The following is a 19,993-nucleotide window of genomic DNA, read 5'->3' as shown; positions in this document are numbered from 1 at the left end:
ACACCTAAACAGTAAAAGAAATGTTTAATGTGTACTTTATGTAAATGACAATTAAGTACAAATTCTGTTTTGAAAGTGTTTACACTTTTATAAAAAAATATAGTGAATTTACTAATATTGCCCAATCAAAAAGTATTAAAAAAATAAGCTTTAATGATAATATTAAACGTAAATTTACTAATGAATAATTTTAACGAATTCTACATTTCAAACATTTTTGAATTTTAAAAACTTTAGAAAGTGGCAAAATGTTTTTACGTTATGACTTTCCATTTTACTAGCATTATTTTAGATAAATTATTTATTTGTCATGTTTCATTTTGGTACATATAAACATGCAATTTTTAGTAAATAAACCAAGTAAAGCTTATTTAAAATTATACAGAATTTTACTTAACCTATTTATAGGGCAGAGTGTACGGTATAAAACAATTTTCTTATATATTATAGTTATAAAATTAATTAATTTTTATTATATTTTGATATAAATTATAATTTTTATTAAATTGGCAATACATATTTAATTTTTATTTTGCTAAATTTTGGTTCCGTAATTTTGGTATCTGCACAAGCAATCAATGCATGAAAATAAAAACTTTCAATTGAAGGATAAAGAAATTTAAGTTTTTAAAATTTATTTTATTTAAACAATTTTTAAATGAGCTTTCTTTAAATTTAAACAATTGCTAACGACCACTGTTATTTTAAAGTACTTTTTAAAGTTACGGCATACGGTATTTTGCAGGTCAAATTAAATCCAAGTACTGTGGCTTGGTGGGAAGCAGTTTTAGTATACAAACTTTGATGACAATGGCACGTCCTGTAGTCTCTACGCGTAGTAAGTTTCAGTTGTTATTTTGTTGTGCATTTAACTTAAATATACTTATTTGATGTGAGAATCCATCATTTTGTTTTGATTAATATGTGTATATAGAATTTATTCGTTTATATTATTGCTACTGAGCTATATGTTTAGAAAGTCCAGGTGCGGTTGTGCAGGCGGATTTTGAATCTGAATTTGAAAACGTTCAGATCCTGGTAATAATTGAATTTGTATTTCTGTATGACGTTTTTGAAAGTTATCCTCTTTGTAGCCTACAACCTTTGACAAGCCTGTTAGTGTTGTGGAAAACATATTTAATGAAATTGACGAACGAGGAAATTGGATCAAAAGATGCAATGCTGTATTGAATTTATTCTGTATTAGCAAACTGTGCCTGATTCAAGTTGATTTTAGATTAAGAAGCTTCGGTCAGCTATGTTGAGCGCTGAATTGAGTATTTTAATTTTGTCGGATATTCCGAAGCTGGCAAGAAAGTTGAATTCGTGTTTTACCGATTTGCGTTCTCAAATTGTTCGCGAAACCTGCGTCACTTTTGCGTAAACATCAGAGTTATTCTAATTATTAATAAATATTTTGAAGGCAATTTTATTCAAGGTTTATTGCTCAGTTGGAAAAATCGAAATGTGAGCGATTGGCAGAATTTTGTTTGCCTACAATGTTAGATTTGGTAAACGCATCGGCCAAAGTTATTTCCTCATCAGCTTCAGTGGCTAGCACAATCATGTTCAAGGTAATTTTGGTGTTTTGATTGACAAAAAATGATTTTCTTTATTTTCAGCACGTTCAATCTTTTCGATTGATTGCTATTCTAGTGGACAAATATAATTCAAAGAGTCGTGACATCCGACGGTATGTTATTGTTGTTTTTCCATTTCAATTTTAATAACTCTCGTTTAGACTTTGTGCTAGCTTGATGCGTTTTTCGTTGCAAACATGGAACGATGCGAATTTGAAAAAAATACCCAAAACGCAGGTTGCTAATTTTATCACGAAAATTTTGGACGATGCCGATCAGAAAGTTAGAGCTGATGGTCAAGAGGTTGTATATGAACAGCAGCTCGGAACTGTTTTTTGCGTGCAAATGTAAAAGCGTTTTATTATTTGATTTAGGCTTTTGCTTTGTTGTATAAGTTTGACGAAGACTTGGCAATTAGTGTGATGAAACGATTCACCGGAGCCCGGCGACGTCAGATTGAAGCGATCGTCACTTCGTTGCGCAATGAAGCTGCTCAAGGTAATCGCACTCCGGTTACACCAAAGCGAGGTAAAAAGACCAATTTTGAAAATTTTTCAATTCGCACAATTTCCATTAATCTGTTTTTGTTAATTGCTGTTAGGGTTAATTTTGGTGTGCTTGTTTTGCCTTTTGCACAAAGAAATTTAATTTCATTTTCATTAAACAGTTTAGCTAATTTTCTATATATTTATTTTTGTTTCAGTGAAAAGTTGAAAAAATTTTACAGCTTGGATATGTTGTAACAAATTGAATTTTTTTAGTGACTGCGGTGAAGCCTTCTGCACTGCCTGTTTTGATTGCAAATTACAGCCCTGCAAGAACACCGCTTCCGAAACGAATGTCGATTAAATCACGTGAGCTTTAATTTTTAAAGTAATTAACAAATTTATTATTAATTTTTTCAGACTTTTGTAAGCCAATTCGAAGTGATCGTAAGCCCACTTTACCTGCAGACGTGAAATTGGCGGAAAAGCAGGATTTGAAGTTTGAAAGTAAGTTTTACAATTATTACAATTACAGTTGATCATTTGTATTGGTGAAATTGAAGCAGAAATGGAAAACAATCCAATACCTAGAGACAGTTGCTTATTGGAAATGTCTAATGAAAGCGACAGTAAGTCGACCATGAAATTTAATATTTTTTAAAAGAATTTTCAATTTTTCACCGGCAACAGTTTAAAATTGATGACATTGCAGATGTCGAATTATTGCAAGACGTGCAAAAAGACGTTCATCCACCGCTTAAATTGCGAGAAATGCTTACCACTTTAAGTATGCATTTAGAAATTTTTCAAAAAAAAGATAATAAATGTTTGTTATTTTACAAAGATGAAATGAACAAAGTGGACCACATGACGACTATACTGGGACCGGTGGATATGGGTAAGTAGTGTGTATGTTTGAAATTGTTATTTCAACCATTTAATCCATTTGTAAAACCAACAGAACTGGAAACCATTGAGGAACCTACAGAGCAGAGCAGTTCTGTTATAGAAATAAGTATGCATTTTTAAAATGCGCAGCCAGTTGTGCATTTAAATAAAATGTCTTCTCTTTTAGCAGGAAGAGGCTCGAATCCGGTGACTGAATTGAGCTCACCATTTGATGAAAATTTGTCATCTGATCGTGAATCTTTGTTCGAAATGGACAACATTGAAACTAGCGGTACATGCTTGCTTTTTTTCCTAAAAAATAAGCAATTTGACAGATAAAAACGAAATAAAACTTTTTAAGGACAAAATAAAGACGGAAGTACTACGTTGAAGAATGAAGCGTTTATCTTCGATTTGACGACAAAGAAGTTGCAAGTCCTGGAATTGGACAGTTCTGAGCAAGAAGAGCATGTTCAAATGAAGTTTGACGGTATGTGTAATGAAGAAATTGTTGACAAGAAAGCAATTTTTCATTTCTTCAAACTGCTCATCATTGTAGAGAATTCTCCATCTGTAGAAGTTGATCTTATTCAATTCTCCTCAATTGACGAAAGTGAACAACATTCAGATTTAATTTCACTGCCTTCAGTACAAGGTGAGCAGTAGGCTTTTGTGGACTAATAATAATTGACTGTAAATTTTGATTGGAAATATTTTCCAGAAAATTCCCCCAAACTGTCAACGTCTGATAGACGAATTACACTGTCGGTTTTTGATAATGCTGTCTCATTTACGATTAATAAGTTTGACGGTAAACCCCCCCCCCCCCCAAATGCGCCATTTTTATAGAGTAATTTTTTCTCATTATTAATTTTTCGTTGAAGAGAACACACCATTGGAAGAAATCAATCTGATAGAATTTTCTGAAATGTCGCTTTCAGAAGGTAGGTGCATTTTTTGAACAGTTAATCGGCGATTGTCAATTTTATCTTTTCGTAGGCGAGCAATTATCTTCCATGAATACTTCGATACTCAAAGAGCAAAGAGCTCCATTGAAAAGTGATGGTAAGTGACAATTTTTACAATTTGATACGATATTTGTCTAATAATCAATTATATTCCACTCACTTATAAAGGGGATACTGTCGGACAATCGACAGTATCGACATCGTCACCTGATGCGTTCCGCGTTTCTAATGACGTACAATGCGTAAGTGCTGTTGTTCTCAGTAAGTTTTACGCATATTAAAGTAGCTGATAAATTTTTTTCAGGATGTTGACAATCAACGTGCTACAAGGTAGATAATGTTTGTTAAATCTTTTGTCGTTAGCATCCAATTTATTATTATTTTTACTTTTTGTTTTAGGGATGTGAATTTGGGCGAAACAGCCATTGAGGATAGTAATTTGGAAAAGGACACCGAATCAGTGCGTGCCCAGTATTGTGGGACTTTTGAAGACGACTTAGTTCAAATGGACATTATCATGGAGGTTGTATAATGCGCAGGTAAATTTGAAAATGACTCATTTCGACATTTTTATTAGATTTGCAAGCAATTTCCAATTCCCGAAGCGGATATTGTCATACAGAGCATAGATTCTTGGCCGAAATTGGTGTCGTTGTATTGTCAAGGGAATAAAGAGACGAAGCCAATTGTTATTTTTGCACTTGAACATTTATTTAATGCTAGCCAATATCTGCCGCTCGTTGGCGATGTGCACACTGTGCGTTTCTTGCGAGCACTACTTGAGGTGATTTGTTCTTCTTTTGTGCAAATTTTTATAACATTCTTCACTTTTGATTTTTGTACAATTTTAGGATATTTTTTCTTATAAGGACGACGATGCAGATGACAGCATAACACTGCTGTTATTGATTAATGAAAAGCAGCCAATTGAAACATTGAAAACTATTGCAGTAGATGGAAAATTTTCTGATCATTTAGTAATTTTTATTTCTTTTTGCAAATTTTGCATTTAAAATTTTATTTTTCAAATTTCTTCTTATAGATCAAACTCCTGGATGACATTATAAATGTATTTAATCTTCCTGAATGTTGATGAATGATCGAATTGATGATGAGTTCATATTATTATAATTATAATTATTATTATCATTATTTAATGTTATTATATTATTATTATTATTATTATTGTTATTGTCGTTAAATTATTCTTATTCTTCTTTCTCTTCATATTATTATTATTGCATGGTTAACAAGTAGTTTCACTTACATAACACTATCACAGTTTCTTGTATATTGTTGATCATTCTTATATATTTGATTACGCGTCTTTAATTTGCATGTATTGTTTGTTTTTTGACCAGTTAATTTGTCCTATATCTCCATCAAATTCATTTGTTTATGCAATTAGTTCCAATTTTCATGTTATTTCTTGCAAAATTTGTCTGTTCATTCTTGAAATTGTTTTACTAGTTTTGTGCTGTTTTGCCGGTTTATCATCATATTTAATTGAAATTTACTCCAGTTTACGGTACATCCAATACTGTTAATATTAATTATTGTCTGTTTTTTTTCATTTTTAATTCATTATATTAACTGATCTATCATTGTCCGGCTAGATGAGCTTAATTTTTTGAGATAATTTCGTATTTTATAATAATTTTGTATAATTATCATGATAATGTAATAAAATTATAAAAATAATTTCACTTGGCCAAAAATTGTTACATTTCATTTCTCACCTACGTATACAACTGGCAGAACTGTAAGAAATTTGAACGCATTTTGCGCTCGCAACATCCCATTCTCATTCCAACAGGTGACATACTGAACGTGTTATTTATCATTCATCGTGTATGAGGTGTTTCTTTTACTCGTACGTCATCATGCATTCTATTCTATGATATTTAAAAAAAAGCTTTTCATGAGCAGTGTAGATTGTATGCCTGCTGTTGTCGGCTATCCAATAGTGGCCTGGTATCCGCAGACAGTGTCATCACATAGCTTTGATCCTTTTCCAGAACGGTTGGTTCCATTTGATATAATTTTTGCCGGTTAGGTTGTGAAATATACTGACGTGAAAGGCCACCACTCGGGCGCGGAGGCTTCTCTCCTACGGCAGCACAGTGAGATAAGAATTCTCATGTTGACCAAAAAAAATTTGCATATGCTGATTAATCTCCACTGAGGCATATAATAGGCGGGTTTTCTCCACTATAGCGTTTATTGTTCAATTGGACGACCCAGTTGTGGTTGGTGAATGTTGTTGCTGAAGAAGGAAATAAACCGACAATGCTAGCGACGATGTTGGTTCCATGGAGCAACAGCTTGTTTGCGTGTCTTTTCGTCGGCATATTTCTGAAGCAGACCAATTCAGTTAGGGCAGAAAACCGTGCTGGTGGCCACTTCGACACTTTTCAACCTCTTCACAACTACTATACAAGCAAGTCTCAAGGTAAGTCTCAGTGAATGAATGTGACTGTTTATAAAAAAATCTGAGATGAGACCATCTTTGAAGATGGTCACATCGCGTTATAATGTATTTTTATTGTGTCGATTTCTTTTTTCTTCCTACGAGAGTAACTCGGTTGTATGCATGAATGGAAATGCAATTTTCTGTGTTTCGTGTGCGTAGCAGTAGTAGTAATAGTACAAGTAATAGTAGTAGTAGTAGTAGTAGTAGTAGTAGTAATAGTAGCAGAAGCAGCAAGTTCGCTATAGAAAACAACCGGCGCTTGAACGCAGCATTAACAACAGCTTTAATTAAAATTTAGCAGCACGTTCACTCGTCTATTTCATCAAACAAACACAGTACAGCAATTTTATAATTAAACGCCCTGTGTGCAGGGCAGCAGCGGCCGACCCCCAACAGAGCAGAAGATAACGCGTTGCCCAATTGCTTTATCAGTAGCTTCTTCGGTCAGATAAAACTTAGCATTATTAGATCAGTTTGTGAATAGAAGTTGCGTCCACTTTGTTCTCTCTCATCTCGAACCAGTTTTAAATATATTTTTCACGGAAAGTTTCTTAGCAGTGAAGTGAAAGCATCTTAAGTTTGATTTTTATAAAACTGCAATTTCTGCAAGTGATGACAATAAATTCATCAACTGAAAATGTTCACTCAATATCTCTCACGTATGCTTTGTAAATTATCGCTGATACAGTATGTATAATATTTTACTCTGCATAATAGAATAATCAGGGTCTGATAATGCATAATTTGATAAATTATTGAACATTTTTTGTTGTATCCTGTGAAAGATACCAGAGATTTCTGTTCGAAACTGTTGTTCAGGTAAGATTGATTGCAGTGATCAGTTAACGTACAACAGTATAGCGTTTTCTGCTATCTATGGACCAAATACAAACAAACACATACACAATACGAGCAAGTTGAACAACAGTAAATACAACACACTACTAACACCAACAACTAAGAATATAAATACAGTAGGAATATAAAGATGGTTAAGCATAATACTTTTATCTTCTACTGTAACACTTTCCATCCATTCATCATAAATTCCACTGTTCATATATTTTTTCAGTTTGCAAATCAATAGTATTATTAATGTGCTTAAATTACGATGTTGAGATTGAACGTCTGATTTTTGAATGATTTATTTAAAACTGGGTTAGCAATATTTCATTCAAAATGTTGCATTTATTTCCGTAGTATTGTCTTTAAAATTATGCATTGCTTACCACGTCGTGGTTAAAAGTGTGCAAGCGCTGAGCGCAATATAAATTATTGCCAAACAACAAAAAATCGATAAAATGTACGATAATAATGAATTTCCAAAGAAAGGGGACGGGGAATTAATAAGAAAACAGGTGAGGCTGAACAATGTCATAAATTTCAGTAAAGGCAAAATGTTGATTTGATTTATGTGTTCAGTTACGGCTGAAGTTGTCCTCATCTACGAAAAGTATAAAATCACTGCTCTTCATATTCATGTCCATCCATTGAAATAATGCTTTTTTGGTAGAGAACACCTGCAACTATCACCTTAAGTTCAGTCAACGCCTTCGAAACTTGCTGAATTTTCGATCGCTTTAACTAGTTTATCTTTCAAATCCTGATAGCTAGTATATGGTGGCAAATCAAGTCGATTGAAGCTAAAAATACAAATTAGTAGATAACAGTAACATAACAGATGCATTTTTTCGTCGATGAATACACACCACGTGTGCGCACGCGGTAACATTTCAGGGGTAGACCATTTTTCAATTGTAAATTTTTGCAAACCATTCGAACCGTACAGTTCCCTAAAACCATTCATCGGTACCCTGGATGTTCCTGTGACAAACTGCAATAGCCGGGAGCGCATCTCATTGTCAAATGACAAGACACACTGCAAGTAAAAAAATCATTAAAGAACACAGATAGAAAAGCAGTGATTATTAATTTTGCCTTGTTTTTTTTACCTTCCAAAAATTTTGAATAACAGGATGATTAGCATTGTAGCCACCTTTGTACAAGGTATTGTCTTTCCAGTCTTTCACGTCTATTTTTTGCAAACCGCACATCAGTAATTCTAATTCGTGAGGATCGAATATAGTCAACAAATTCTGCATGATGAACTCGTTTAAACCGCTCATCAGTGCATTCATCTGATCAGTAACGCGTGAAACGAATCGCCATTTGATCACCAAACTGTTTCAAATTCACAATCAACTATTGAAATGGAATTTCCCACTCAACAGTAGAAACAAAAAAAAAGCATACTTAATGTATTCATTTTTGTTGTCATTAGTTACAAGAATGTCCGCTCCACCAGGCTTGAGTTCGCGTGTTTGCGTCACACCGAACACTTCCTCGTCTACAACAAATCGAAGCTCTAACTCAGATGGATCGTTGTCTTCAATCCACAACAACGAATTATAATATTCTGAATCAACCGATTCCATGTCATTCAAGCATATCGGCTTTCCAAGCATCATCTTGTAGAAGGGTCTTATGAAAAATGCTGCAGTAAACATCAAATCATATGTTGAGCAATTTTAAAAGGTCGAATTGTCAATTTACCATCCAACAATTTTCCATGATGTAATGCAATACCCATAACGCGACCGACAAAACGAAAGTAAGACAAATGATCGTCGTTGCACAACCCTGAATTCGGATTTATCTGCAGTGTATAGTTATCCCTGAAGTGAGTAAGTGGGAAAATCAAGTTCAATTCTATTTATCAAGGAATACAGCCAGCGAAAACAACTCTACTACATCACTCACATGGCGGAATATTCAAACAGACCATAGTATGGATTGAACATCTCGTGCGAAAGCAGGAAAAACCATTCACGAGCTACTCCTCCATAATCTAAGCCGGTCTGAAAGTAGCAAAAAAGAAAAAATCAGAACAATTAAAATTGAACTGGCTTTTCAATGTTCCATTATCCAACTTGCCTCTCCGTCGAATTCGATCCACAGTTTCGCTTTGAGTACGTCAGCTCTGCTTGTTGTAACTGACATGATTGCTCGAAATGAATCTTCAAAAACATGATCTCGACGAATGTGCATGTCGAATTTGCTTGGTACATTTTCCGGTTTTATCAAATGAGCGCGAAAGTATTCGTATTTACGCTTGTAGTCGCGTGAATACGGTACGGCAGGACCGGCAATTTGTGGATTATAAAACCTCGGATCTTCCCACTGTGTGGTTTTCGTGTCTGGAAAAACATTACTTTTCAATGAACATCAATGAATATTTATTTAAATTTATTGATTGATTGATTGATTTACTGTGGTCAATAAAGAAAACACGACCGTCGACGTGCACTCGCTCTTCCCATCCAGACTATTGATGAAGAAAATTTGCAACCCAAGCAAATAAACATCTCCCTGAAAAAGCTTACCGGAAGGGGCCCTAATTCATCGCACTGATGTTTCGGTCTGTAAGTTTTACGTTCGGGTAATTTAGTTGGCTTTCCTGTTCTGGGATCAATCTAACAGAAGAAAAAGTATCAGACACAAAGCTTACAGTGAAAGCAAGCAACAACAAAATGTTGAACAACTCACCCAAGTGGTAGTCTTTGTATTGTGATCGATGAAAAACTTCCGACCATTCGGCGCCACTTGTACTTGCCAGTTCAAAGGCAGTGGACCATTGCCATCGTCCTCTTCTGATAAAAGTCCAATCTCCTGCCAATCCTACAATGCACAAATTATGCGTATCGGATATAGTAAGGTTGTGAAATGCTTATTTGTAATTTCTAAAAATCAAATTCATATAAAGAAAAGCAAATTTAAGAATTAATCAATCCCTGAACAACTGTATTGAAAATTACCCTCTGCATTGTGGACCAGTGATGAAAATGAAATAACCCACAGACGTAGGAAAAAGCAATCAAGCTCTATTTGGTTTGTTTCAAATGAACTCTTACGTTTAAGTTCACTGTGCATGCATGAGAAATCATTGCTTAGGGCAAAAATGAAAACAGAGCTAACCTGTTGCAACCAACCTGTACAAAGTAACTTCAATATTAACAATTAATCAACTGAAATATATAATATGGTTAGAAAACATTTATTTGCATAGAAAAAAGTCTCAAATCACATGTAGAGGGGTGGTAATTTCTTCCATTCAGTACACAAGAACATCTCCCCTGGAACTGAGTAAAAACTCTAAGAACAAATACACCAAACAACGTCATCGCGATCAGTATGCTGAACAAACAATGACTATTACTTCGGATATTGAAAAAAAAGGCTAATAAATCAATTACTGGATGCTACTGTTGTCGACATGCTTCACATGAAATCAATTTTACTGTTTTTTTTCTAATTTACTTTAATTTCTGGTCGTTGAGAAAGTTCACCTTCAAAATGTACCATTTTCACAAAAGTCATTAAACGGAAATTCAAAAAGAAGAAAAAATATATATATAGGCCCAACTTTGATTTTCTCCAGCTGGCTAATGATTTATTCATTTTTTTCAAAAACTCTATTCATTTTCTTCTCTCTTAGATCAACAAAGGAAAACCCCAAAGACGCGTATTTTGAAATTGAAATTTCCAACAAAAAATAAATAATTAATTAAGTAATGAATATTTGCATGAACAATTACCGAATCAGTTTCTAATGAAGGAGCCGAGTGGACGTGACGATTCTGCAAATTGTAATTGTTTGACAAGGCAATCTGAAGCTGAAAATTACTTTTTTTACAAAACGAGGATTTAAATTTATGAATAAGAAATTAATATACAATTATGCACAGCTAACCTGTGAAAGTTCATCTTGCACAGTTGAAGATGAATTTGCACGCGAAGTTGAAGCTGCCGATGTAGATGGGCCGGATGAAGATGGGATTCCCCTATTTTCTAATTTATTTTCATCCCAGCGTTGTTGGAAACACGACCTCTGCTTCAGCCATAAATCATCAGGTCGGCTAGCAATATGTAAGCTGAAATTTGTTTCCAATATTTCACAATAAGAACAAAATCGACCGACCAAAATGCAGTAGAAGAAACAAATTTACAGATCCATATAGAACTGATTTTGCAAAAAAAAATTCCGTACTTGCTGTTCGACGGTCGTTCCCATTGTGTTGTTCTGTTCGTGTGATTCACGTAAAATGTTCTACCGTTGGCATCGATTCGTTCTTCCCATCCGGATGGCAGTGGTGGAATCTGTTGTGCTGTGGGAGATTCGGCCAAAAGTCCGGCCCTAGAACTGGCAGGAAGCATTTCCCAATCACCCTGTAATATAAACTACAACTGTTGGCTTATTTAAAAATTATCGACAACAATAACGCACACTGTCCGAGTCGGCTTCAGTTTCTGCAGTATCTAGTTCATCTTCGCTGTTCGGATCAGAAAGGTAGGATAAAGCAAGACGCAGTTCACCACGCACACGTGACTTCAAACTTTAACGATAACACGCAACATAAAATTTCAAAAAACAAACAAGCATACATACTAATACAGAAAAATAATAATTAACAAAAAATACCTTCTTGGCCGTAGTAGACAATTTTTCTCCCGGATATCCCTCCCGGTCCGCTCTTTCGGTATGCGTACTGTTTGCAAATCGATCTCCACAATGCCGAGAAAATCATCACGAGTCTGCAAAACGCTGTTCTCTGTATTTTCTTGTTCATTTATTAATTTTTCTTCAAACTTACAATTCGATTTTCATCAAACACTTCAAATACAATTTTGCAATTCGAAGGGTCTACCTGAAAAATTGTCCACATCTTAAACATTAACAACTTGTAAAATTATCGAAAAGGAATACTTACTCTGAATAAAAATTCCTCATTCCAAACTGGATATAGAGTCTACAAAACATGCGACATTATATTTCTACGAGCTTTCGTAAAGATCATTTCATAACAACTGAGTTACAGTAGAATTTTAAAAAAAATATAATTTTAATTAAAAGAAAATAGGCGCATTAATGAAAAGTTTATTGATCAGCATGAGCAGTATTCGTTTCCAATTGGTATGCTACTTCAGTTTTTCGCAAATTAAATTCCTATTTTCTTTTCACTTGGAAATCAATCTAGAGAAAACAGCGTCAAAAAGCAACCATCTACAATGCACATCACTAATTTAACTTATATAAATACGTATATGGATATAATTCGCTTGAAAATAACAAACACAGATCATAAAAAATATTCTGCTATCAATTATACAGGAAAGCAATTTTGAAACGCTCACAAATTAAAAATAATATATTACAACAGCTATTCACAAGTTTTGACGTTGGAATTAATGTCGACCAAGCGGTGAGGAATTACAATCAATAAACGCGTGCATTGAAATTGTCATTTTTAATCCAACACAACCGCGTAATTGTTTTCAGATGCACTATTGCCAGTAATAAATAAATACACGATTGACAGCTGGAGATAAAAAACAAAAACAGGCTAACTTGTCGACAATGCAGTTCAAAAAAATATTACAAAAAAGCAGAATTCCAGTCCACAGCATTGTAAAGAAAAACCCTATTTTCAGCAGTTCAGTTGTAATTTTTTTTTCTTTTTGACCAACATTATTTTATTAATCATAATTTGCATATAATTGAAATTCGACTGCTGCTTCAACTTTTACTGCTGACTTTGCGATTACACTCAGAAAAGAAATAACACTCAAGTTCCATTTTTGAGCACAAATGCCGCATTGACATTTATCAAAAATTAACATAGAAAAAAGCTCCAATAACGAGTTGTTTTTTAAGATTAGAACTACAAAAAAGAATTCAAGACAATATTTTCAGCAGAAAAATAAATTTTCTAAAAATATTTTCCCTGTACTACGCGCTAATAGCACTCGATGAGGCGCCACTTGAATAGGCAGGCAATATTTCTTTTATTGCTTTTACGAGAAGCGGATTAAATTTCTAAAGCTAAGCTGAATGTATTTTTCTAAAGCAGATCTCTAAAAAATGGCAATCCAAATTTAATATAAAAACGATACAGATCATCACTAGCATGCATGAAAAACGATGCAAGTCGCATAAATATTTAGGCCAACTAAACGTTAAAATAGAATAAAATCAAAAATGAATTTAGCCTTCACGGAAATATTGACATCTGGCATTGAATGGCGCCAAAGAACAAAATTATTCGTGGGCAAAGTTGCCAAAGCACGTAAAAATGCTTCCTTCTGATAACAACTATTGACTGATGGGTGTTGCTTTGCATTTGCATAAACAAAAGTAAGCGTACCTTTTTTATCGTCTTTGTATGCACTTTGTCAACTTCACGTCCTTGTTGGCAAAGATGCACAGAAACGTATGGATCACTGAAACAAGAAATGTCATTTTCGTCATATTATGAAAAATTTTTTCCCAACTAACCTAGCGCCAAATATATCCTTCTTTGCCAAGTCGATTCCACGAACAACTAATATTCGCAAAATTTTTGTTCGGCCCTAAAATCTTTCTTTGTAAAACTTAAACTGATCCATTATTATAAATGCAAATGTCCTCTTTTTAATTATTATTAGTGGCATTCAGGTAGAATTATAAAAATTCAATTTGAATGAATTTTCTTTTGAAAATAAAAATAACAACAACAGCTAAGCAATCAAACACATAGCCCATGCATTAGCTGCTGCTGCTGCTGCTGCTGCTATTATAAACTATTTGATAATTGTTGAATGCAAAATAGTAGAGCAAACGCATACCTGCGCTGATTCCGGTAGACCGTATATTCTTGTTTCAGACATTACTTCGATGCGATAAATCAGCAAATGCGCATCTCAGTTGCTTTAACGCTCAAGCTAACCAAAAAGCAGAAATAGTACGTTGAAAACAAAATCAATATATGAGAAACTTTCAAGAATCACACTTATACAACTGAAAGCCGTGTACAGCTGTATGAGCAGCAATTACAGAGTTCAATAACAAATTACAATGATAGAATAGTAATTGAAAGGAACAGCATCAGAATTGATAGACATAATTAAATTAGAACGGAGAGTTTAATTAAAAATCGGTCATTGCGTGTGACAACGAAAAGTATCATTCAATCACTACACTAACTACTACTTGTCTTTCTATTTCTACCAAAAGAATTTCCCTAATAAAAACAATCAGGTAACAATTTGGTTTCAAATAAACTACAGTATGACAATTACATGCGAGTGAAAAAATAATATATGTGAACATATTATTTTCAAGCTGAATAAATTTTTTAAGTAAAAAGAAAATTTCTAATATGGTCAAATATTTCAATTAAATCTTTTTTAGATGAACGTACTGAACATTATGTATAGAATTTTTGAATTTAATGAATGTGACTTTTCAGTATTTTCCTAACTCGTAGCAGTTGAAATTTACGTATTAGTGACATTTTGCATGAAAATGTACATAAATATTATTGTTTGGGGTATCAGATGTAATTGCTGGTATTTGAATACGAAAATATGAATACAAAAATTAGAGATTGTGAAATACTGTTAAGACGACAGTTAGCATATGCCATTAGTTTAATCTTATTTTTTAAAAAATCAATTTCTCTCACATTAATACTGATTTTAAAGCGATTGTTTTTTATTTTGAAGTTACAGGCGAATAGAAATCATACGTGCGCATTGAAAGCAAGCTAATAATTTATCAGAACTTTTAATGAAATTCAACATAAGCATTTAGCCGTGTAGTTCAATCAGAAACTGGATTCAAAATGACGACAAAGCAAGGTAGCGCTGAATGAATAAGTTACAATTTCAACTGGTCGGACATTTGTTAATTGTGAACAGTTGCAATCAGTTTTTCATTTTGATTAAAATGAACAACAACCAACATATTTGATAATTTAGCAAACACAGACATACAAAAGCAATTTAAAATCCTTTGCACCAAAAGCAAAAGAAGAGGAGTTCTTAACTGTGACTTGAACATTTGTCCTAGAGGAATAAATTTACAACTTTACGTTGAGCAAATGCTTTCAAATAGCATTTCATTAGCTTGAAATGAAAAATAATTTATACCACAACAGATATTTTTAATCTTTCCATTCCCACTTGTATTTAAACGATGTTGAACGAAAGTATTATCATAATACATACACTTCATCATTTCAAATTCCAATATTGAAAACCTAAAGGTGGTCCGTTAAGCAAATTCAATAAACATTTCATAAATGTTAAATGAAATTAACTAAAAACATGTTTTAATCCAGTCATAATAACTGAATTTCGTTAACATAAAAACTGCAAACGTATTTGATTGTAAAATTGATACAAACCTCTTTGCTGATAAGTCCAGCTTTGGTACTTGATTGATAAAGTTTTATGATGACATTTTAGCTAATTAATATGATCGTAGATTATTATTTTCAAAAGTAGGCGTAATTGTCATATAAAATTTAAGACGTCTGCTGTCTACATTGTCATACGTTATTGCATACGGTGAAATGTGCTTCACTTTTTCATAGACATTTGACCTACGTTTCAATATTTTCTCGCTTGATAAGCTAACATATGGAGAATGAAAAGAGAATTATACAGCTAACATCACTGACTGTAAATTAATTATAACCAGAAACAAATTCAAATTAGAAATGCTTTACAGTGTGATAAGTAAAAATTTTTGAAAATATATATGATTCCCATAAAATAGAATTTTAAAAAATATTTAACTGAATTTATACTGCAAATATTACTAACAATAATCTAAAATTGTACATCACACCCTCATTATTCTTCATGCAGTCCAATGTACTGTATATAGTTGGACATTAGAGTAGTTGATCGTATTATAAGAAAAAAATTTCAATTTGTAAATTTCAAAATGAATGCATGAATTAAATATTGAAAAAAATAATATGCTGCTCATTTTGCAAAGCAAATTATGTTTGAAATTATTCTTTCATTTCGAACAAATAGTGGAAAAACTGTAGGCATTAAAAAGACATTTCATCAACATATCTTAAACTTTTACTGTAGAAAAAAGTTGAACATTTGGTGATACGCAGTTTATAAATTCATACTGTAGCTCAACAATTTGCAAATAAGTTTTTTATAATAAAAGAATTATAAATTTTGGATTGCCTGAAATATTGCATATTTCGGTGTAGCCTCATTTTCATTACTCTTATTGCTCATACTATTCTTAACATTAAAAATGATGGTTGCGTTTATTTACAATAGTAGCATCACAATGCACAACTGTATGAGTTAGTTTTCGATTTCAACAATAACTTATTCACTTTAAAAATATTCTGTAAAAGGATTACGCTAAGTTGGAATTAATAACTAAATATGGTGAAATAATAAAATCATGTCTACTGTTTAACTTCAGCTTGATGCTGTCAAATAAAACACATGATTCCAAGATTTGTCACTTTATTTTATCAGTGTTGCTGCTTTTTGTACCATTTTAAGAAAATTCCAATTCAGTGTTCAAGTATCGTTGTTCACACGGTAGATCAGCATGTAAATGAACACAACGAAAAAAACAGCAAACAATGCCAACATCCCAATATTGATGATGTTCCAACCTGAATTCTTGTTTCGTTCTAACTCCGGTTCTCGGTTTCGAACAATTGGAATTCGTCTTTTAATCAGTCCATGAGGAAGACGCTTTCTAATAAATAAATAGTAGTAAATCATTATAAGTAAGCAACATCATCACAAAATGATAAACAGAAAATCCTTTACTTCGGTGGAGGATACGGATAAATCGGCGTAATCTTAAAAGGATCGTCCTCAAATGTTCGAACTGTCTCACTTCCTTCCAATTGATTACTAAAAAAAAATTTGTAAAATTATTTCAAAAAATAAGCTTCTTACTCTTTATTAAGCTGCTCAGCCGATTTGTCCAGTGGCGCACCGATTCGTCGTTTCCTCATTTCCTCCGCAGCCTTGTCAAGATTCTGACTGACACTGTAGGCCTCTAAAGCAGCACCTAACTTTTTCAAGTACAACCATCGAGTGCTGTCTGTAATTGGTCCAAATTTGAGGCCAAGCTCACGAAGTTCTCGATAAATCTCGTCATCATCCTTGAGATTCACCGATTTCTCTGCCATACTTGAAATCGCTGAAATATCAATATAATACACAAATTTTAATGATAATATAATAATAACAAAAATAGAACCTTAAAATTATTTACACTAAAAAACATATAACAAAACAATACTCTAAACCAATGAAATAATTTTAATCTATAACATCTGCCATAAATCAAGAAAATGTTTTCGCACGGATTAATTCATGTATTCACTATCACTAATAAAAAGGATATCACTACGACGCAATGATATACAGATTATACAAATTTATCGTTCAATTTAAAGTTTAAAAAATTGAAATTATTTCATAAATAAAATTCAAAGAGCATAACAACCACATACCTCAGAGACAAAACGCAGAATAAGAAAAACAATGCTTCAGCTACAGTATAATGATTAAAATGTACAATACTTGACCTATATATGTCAAGATTGCTTCATATTTGTAATTATTACAGAATTACTTAAATTTTTTAACTGAAAATTAAAATTTTTATAAATTACAAAATATTAAAAATTTTAAAAGTGTTTTTAATACTGAAAACATGAATTCCAAAAAAATGAATAAAATGTTTATGCTAAACTTTCAGAGTACACTTTTTCATTTTTACAATAAATTCAATTATAAATCTTTAAGATAAATTTTTTTTTATTTTAATAAAATTTCTTACTTCACTGTAAATGAAAAAATATTTCATTAATAGATGTATTACTGTAGATTATTTTAAAAGTATAATTCTGCGCATTAATTTATAAAAATATCAAAATAATTTTTAAAAAAAGTAAAAAATAAATGTACGAATGTTTTTATTATATGAATAATTTATATTATATTATACTGATTTCTTTTCAACATAAAATGTTCGAAACTTTTATTATATATTTTTCTGTGTCTAAAATGTCCAATGAATTTATTGCTTTCCGTCGCATGACATGGTGATAAGTGGAAATGTTTGTGTAGTAAACTGTCAGTTGGTTATCATTGTTTTTTGGAACTGTTTACGTGCTGGTAAAAGCTAGTTTGCTTAGTTGATGCCTGTGTTTGTTTTGCGTTGATATAAAATGGGAAATTTGTCTTGCTAAACTAGACGGTTCGCCTGACTTCATTTTCCACATCGTTAAATGGCTCCTCTATACAAGCTATCATACTTCGATGTTCGAGGTAATTTCTTTCTTTCAGTTGTTTTTTCAAATTTTTGTTTGATCAACAAATTGTTAATTTTGAATATATTATTTTCTAGGACTTTCCGAACCGATTCGTCTGTTGTTTCATGATCAGAAAATTGAATTCATTGACCATCGTTTTGACAGAAATGAATGGCCAAAAATTAAACCAACTATAGGGGTTTGTAATTTTTCACTTGTTCAAGGAAACAAAAAAATAATTTTTTAACACTTTAACATTTGAATAAAATTAATTAATACTAATAAACTGATTTTATTGAATTTCTTTTAGATGTTTGGACAAGTTCCATGTCTTTATGAAAACGGCAATCCAATTGTTCAATCCGGTGCTATAATGCGCCATTTGGGCCGTCGTTTTGGTAGGAACTGTTTTTGCAACTTTAATAAAATTACCATCTCTGCTTTAGATTTGTACGGAAATGCAGATGAAATGACATACGTTGATGAAATATATGAGGGCATTTGTGATTTGAAAAGAAAATACGCACCTTTCATTTATACTGAACATTCTGTTAGTAAAATTGAATATAATTGAGTGATTTATATATATTTATTAATAAGTCAATTTACAGGAAGAAGAAGTGGAAAAGTTTACAAAAGAAGTACTTTCGGTTGAATTGCAGAAATTTGAAAATTTGCTGAAAGGAAAGAAGTACATTTTGAATGACAAGGTGAACGAAAAGCAGCATTTTTTTCACTTCAATGTTTATCTGTACAAAATAAATGCTATTGATGAAAAAAAAATTATTTTTCAGATATCATTTGCCGACTATTCGCTATTCGACATGCTCGACACATTGTTAATGCTGTCACCAGCTTGTCTGTCCAGTTTCCCGACTTTGAAAGTTTATCATGCAGACTTTATTACTGATCATCCAAATTTGAAAGCATATTTGAAATCTGACGATCACAAGAAAATTCGATTAAATTAAAATACGATTGATTATATGATTTAAAAAATTAACACTATACTGCTAGTTATTGAAATCAATAAGAATATTTTGCTGTTGATGAATTGTACGATTAAGCAAAATTTTGTAGTAGCAGCAACAGTTTCAATGCAACGCTAAATAGTTGAAAATTGTTATTTTAAATAAAAATTGCGTTTACTAAATTGCACTATTCGTTAAACCTTCATGCGCATATTCTATTGTAGTGTAAAAAATTTTCTTTTATTTGTAAATATAATTTTTGAAAATGTTGCGAAACAACTATTTATGAATTTTTAAAATTTATTTGTGAATTTTCTACTATTCCTGTTTCGATTTTCTTTATCAAACAACTTTATGGATTTCTTTGTTCCTGAAAGTTAGATACGATCGAACGAGCAAAAGGTGTGACGTCATTTGCCGTCGGTCGTCGTGTCTGTTGAGCAGTTGACGATGTGGCTAAGGTTTCGTTTCTGATTGTCGGTGTTGTCGGT

At 32.4% G+C, this 19,993-nt stretch overlaps 4 protein-coding genes across 4 annotated transcripts; 2 read left to right on the top strand and 2 right to left on the bottom strand.

Moving 5' to 3' along the window:
• The first annotated feature begins 27 nt into the window (after positions 1-27).
• Positions 28-5,014, top strand: Tsp_05427 (hypothetical protein). The gene is given in 26 exon segments (XM_003371710.1): positions 28-40; positions 409-421; positions 723-838; positions 977-1,038; positions 1,095-1,226; positions 1,244-1,380; positions 1,424-1,574; positions 1,623-1,693; positions 1,742-1,910; positions 1,955-2,108; positions 2,342-2,434; positions 2,486-2,535; positions 2,601-2,694; positions 2,778-2,852; positions 2,910-2,963; positions 3,141-3,245; positions 3,315-3,443; positions 3,513-3,608; positions 3,675-3,721; positions 3,895-4,018; positions 4,090-4,163; positions 4,226-4,251; positions 4,321-4,444; positions 4,499-4,705; positions 4,773-4,898; positions 4,964-5,014. 26 exon segments carry the CDS (start codon positions 28-30, stop codon positions 5,012-5,014), a joined length of 2,493 nt encoding a protein of 830 aa, XP_003371758.1.
• Positions 5,015-7,934: 2,920 nt separating this feature from the next.
• Positions 7,935-14,540, bottom strand: Tsp_05428 (putative HECT-domain protein). Its single transcript, XM_003371709.1, has 18 exons — positions 14,415-14,540; positions 13,728-13,801; positions 13,597-13,672; positions 12,046-12,099; positions 11,874-11,986; positions 11,679-11,787; positions 11,442-11,620; positions 11,145-11,325; positions 10,990-11,067; positions 10,210-10,396; positions 9,941-10,072; positions 9,368-9,591; positions 9,155-9,252; positions 8,948-9,069; positions 8,648-8,888; positions 8,347-8,575; positions 8,104-8,273; positions 7,935-8,037 (listed from the first exon to the last, which is right to left on the bottom strand). Exons 1-18 carry the CDS (start codon positions 14,538-14,540, stop codon positions 7,935-7,937), a joined length of 2,496 nt encoding a protein of 831 aa, XP_003371757.1.
• A 2,234-nt stretch (positions 14,541-16,774) lies between these two features.
• Positions 16,775-18,492, bottom strand: Tsp_05429 (putative LEM domain protein). The gene is made up of 6 exons (XM_003371708.1): positions 18,389-18,492; positions 17,997-18,015; positions 17,850-17,862; positions 17,165-17,411; positions 17,033-17,119; positions 16,775-16,958 (listed from the first exon to the last, which is right to left on the bottom strand). Exons 1-6 carry the CDS (start codon positions 18,490-18,492, stop codon positions 16,775-16,777), a joined length of 654 nt encoding a protein of 217 aa, XP_003371756.1.
• Positions 18,493-18,507: 15 nt separating this feature from the next.
• On the top strand, positions 18,508-19,502 carry Tsp_05430 (glutathione S-transferase 2). Its single transcript, XM_003371707.1, has 6 exons — positions 18,508-18,547; positions 18,627-18,730; positions 18,842-18,929; positions 18,978-19,081; positions 19,143-19,241; positions 19,326-19,502. Exons 1-6 carry the CDS (start codon positions 18,508-18,510, stop codon positions 19,500-19,502), a joined length of 612 nt encoding a protein of 203 aa, XP_003371755.1.
• Positions 19,503-19,993: the final 491 nt, after the last annotated feature.

Source organism: Trichinella spiralis (assembly GCF_000181795.1).
Source record: "Trichinella spiralis strain ISS 195 chromosome Unknown Scfld9, whole genome shotgun sequence".
NCBI lineage: Eukaryota > Metazoa > Nematoda > Enoplea > Trichinellida > Trichinellidae > Trichinella > Trichinella spiralis.
Note: the sequence above shows the minus strand (reverse complement) of the source record. Positions and strands in the feature narration are given on the sequence as shown.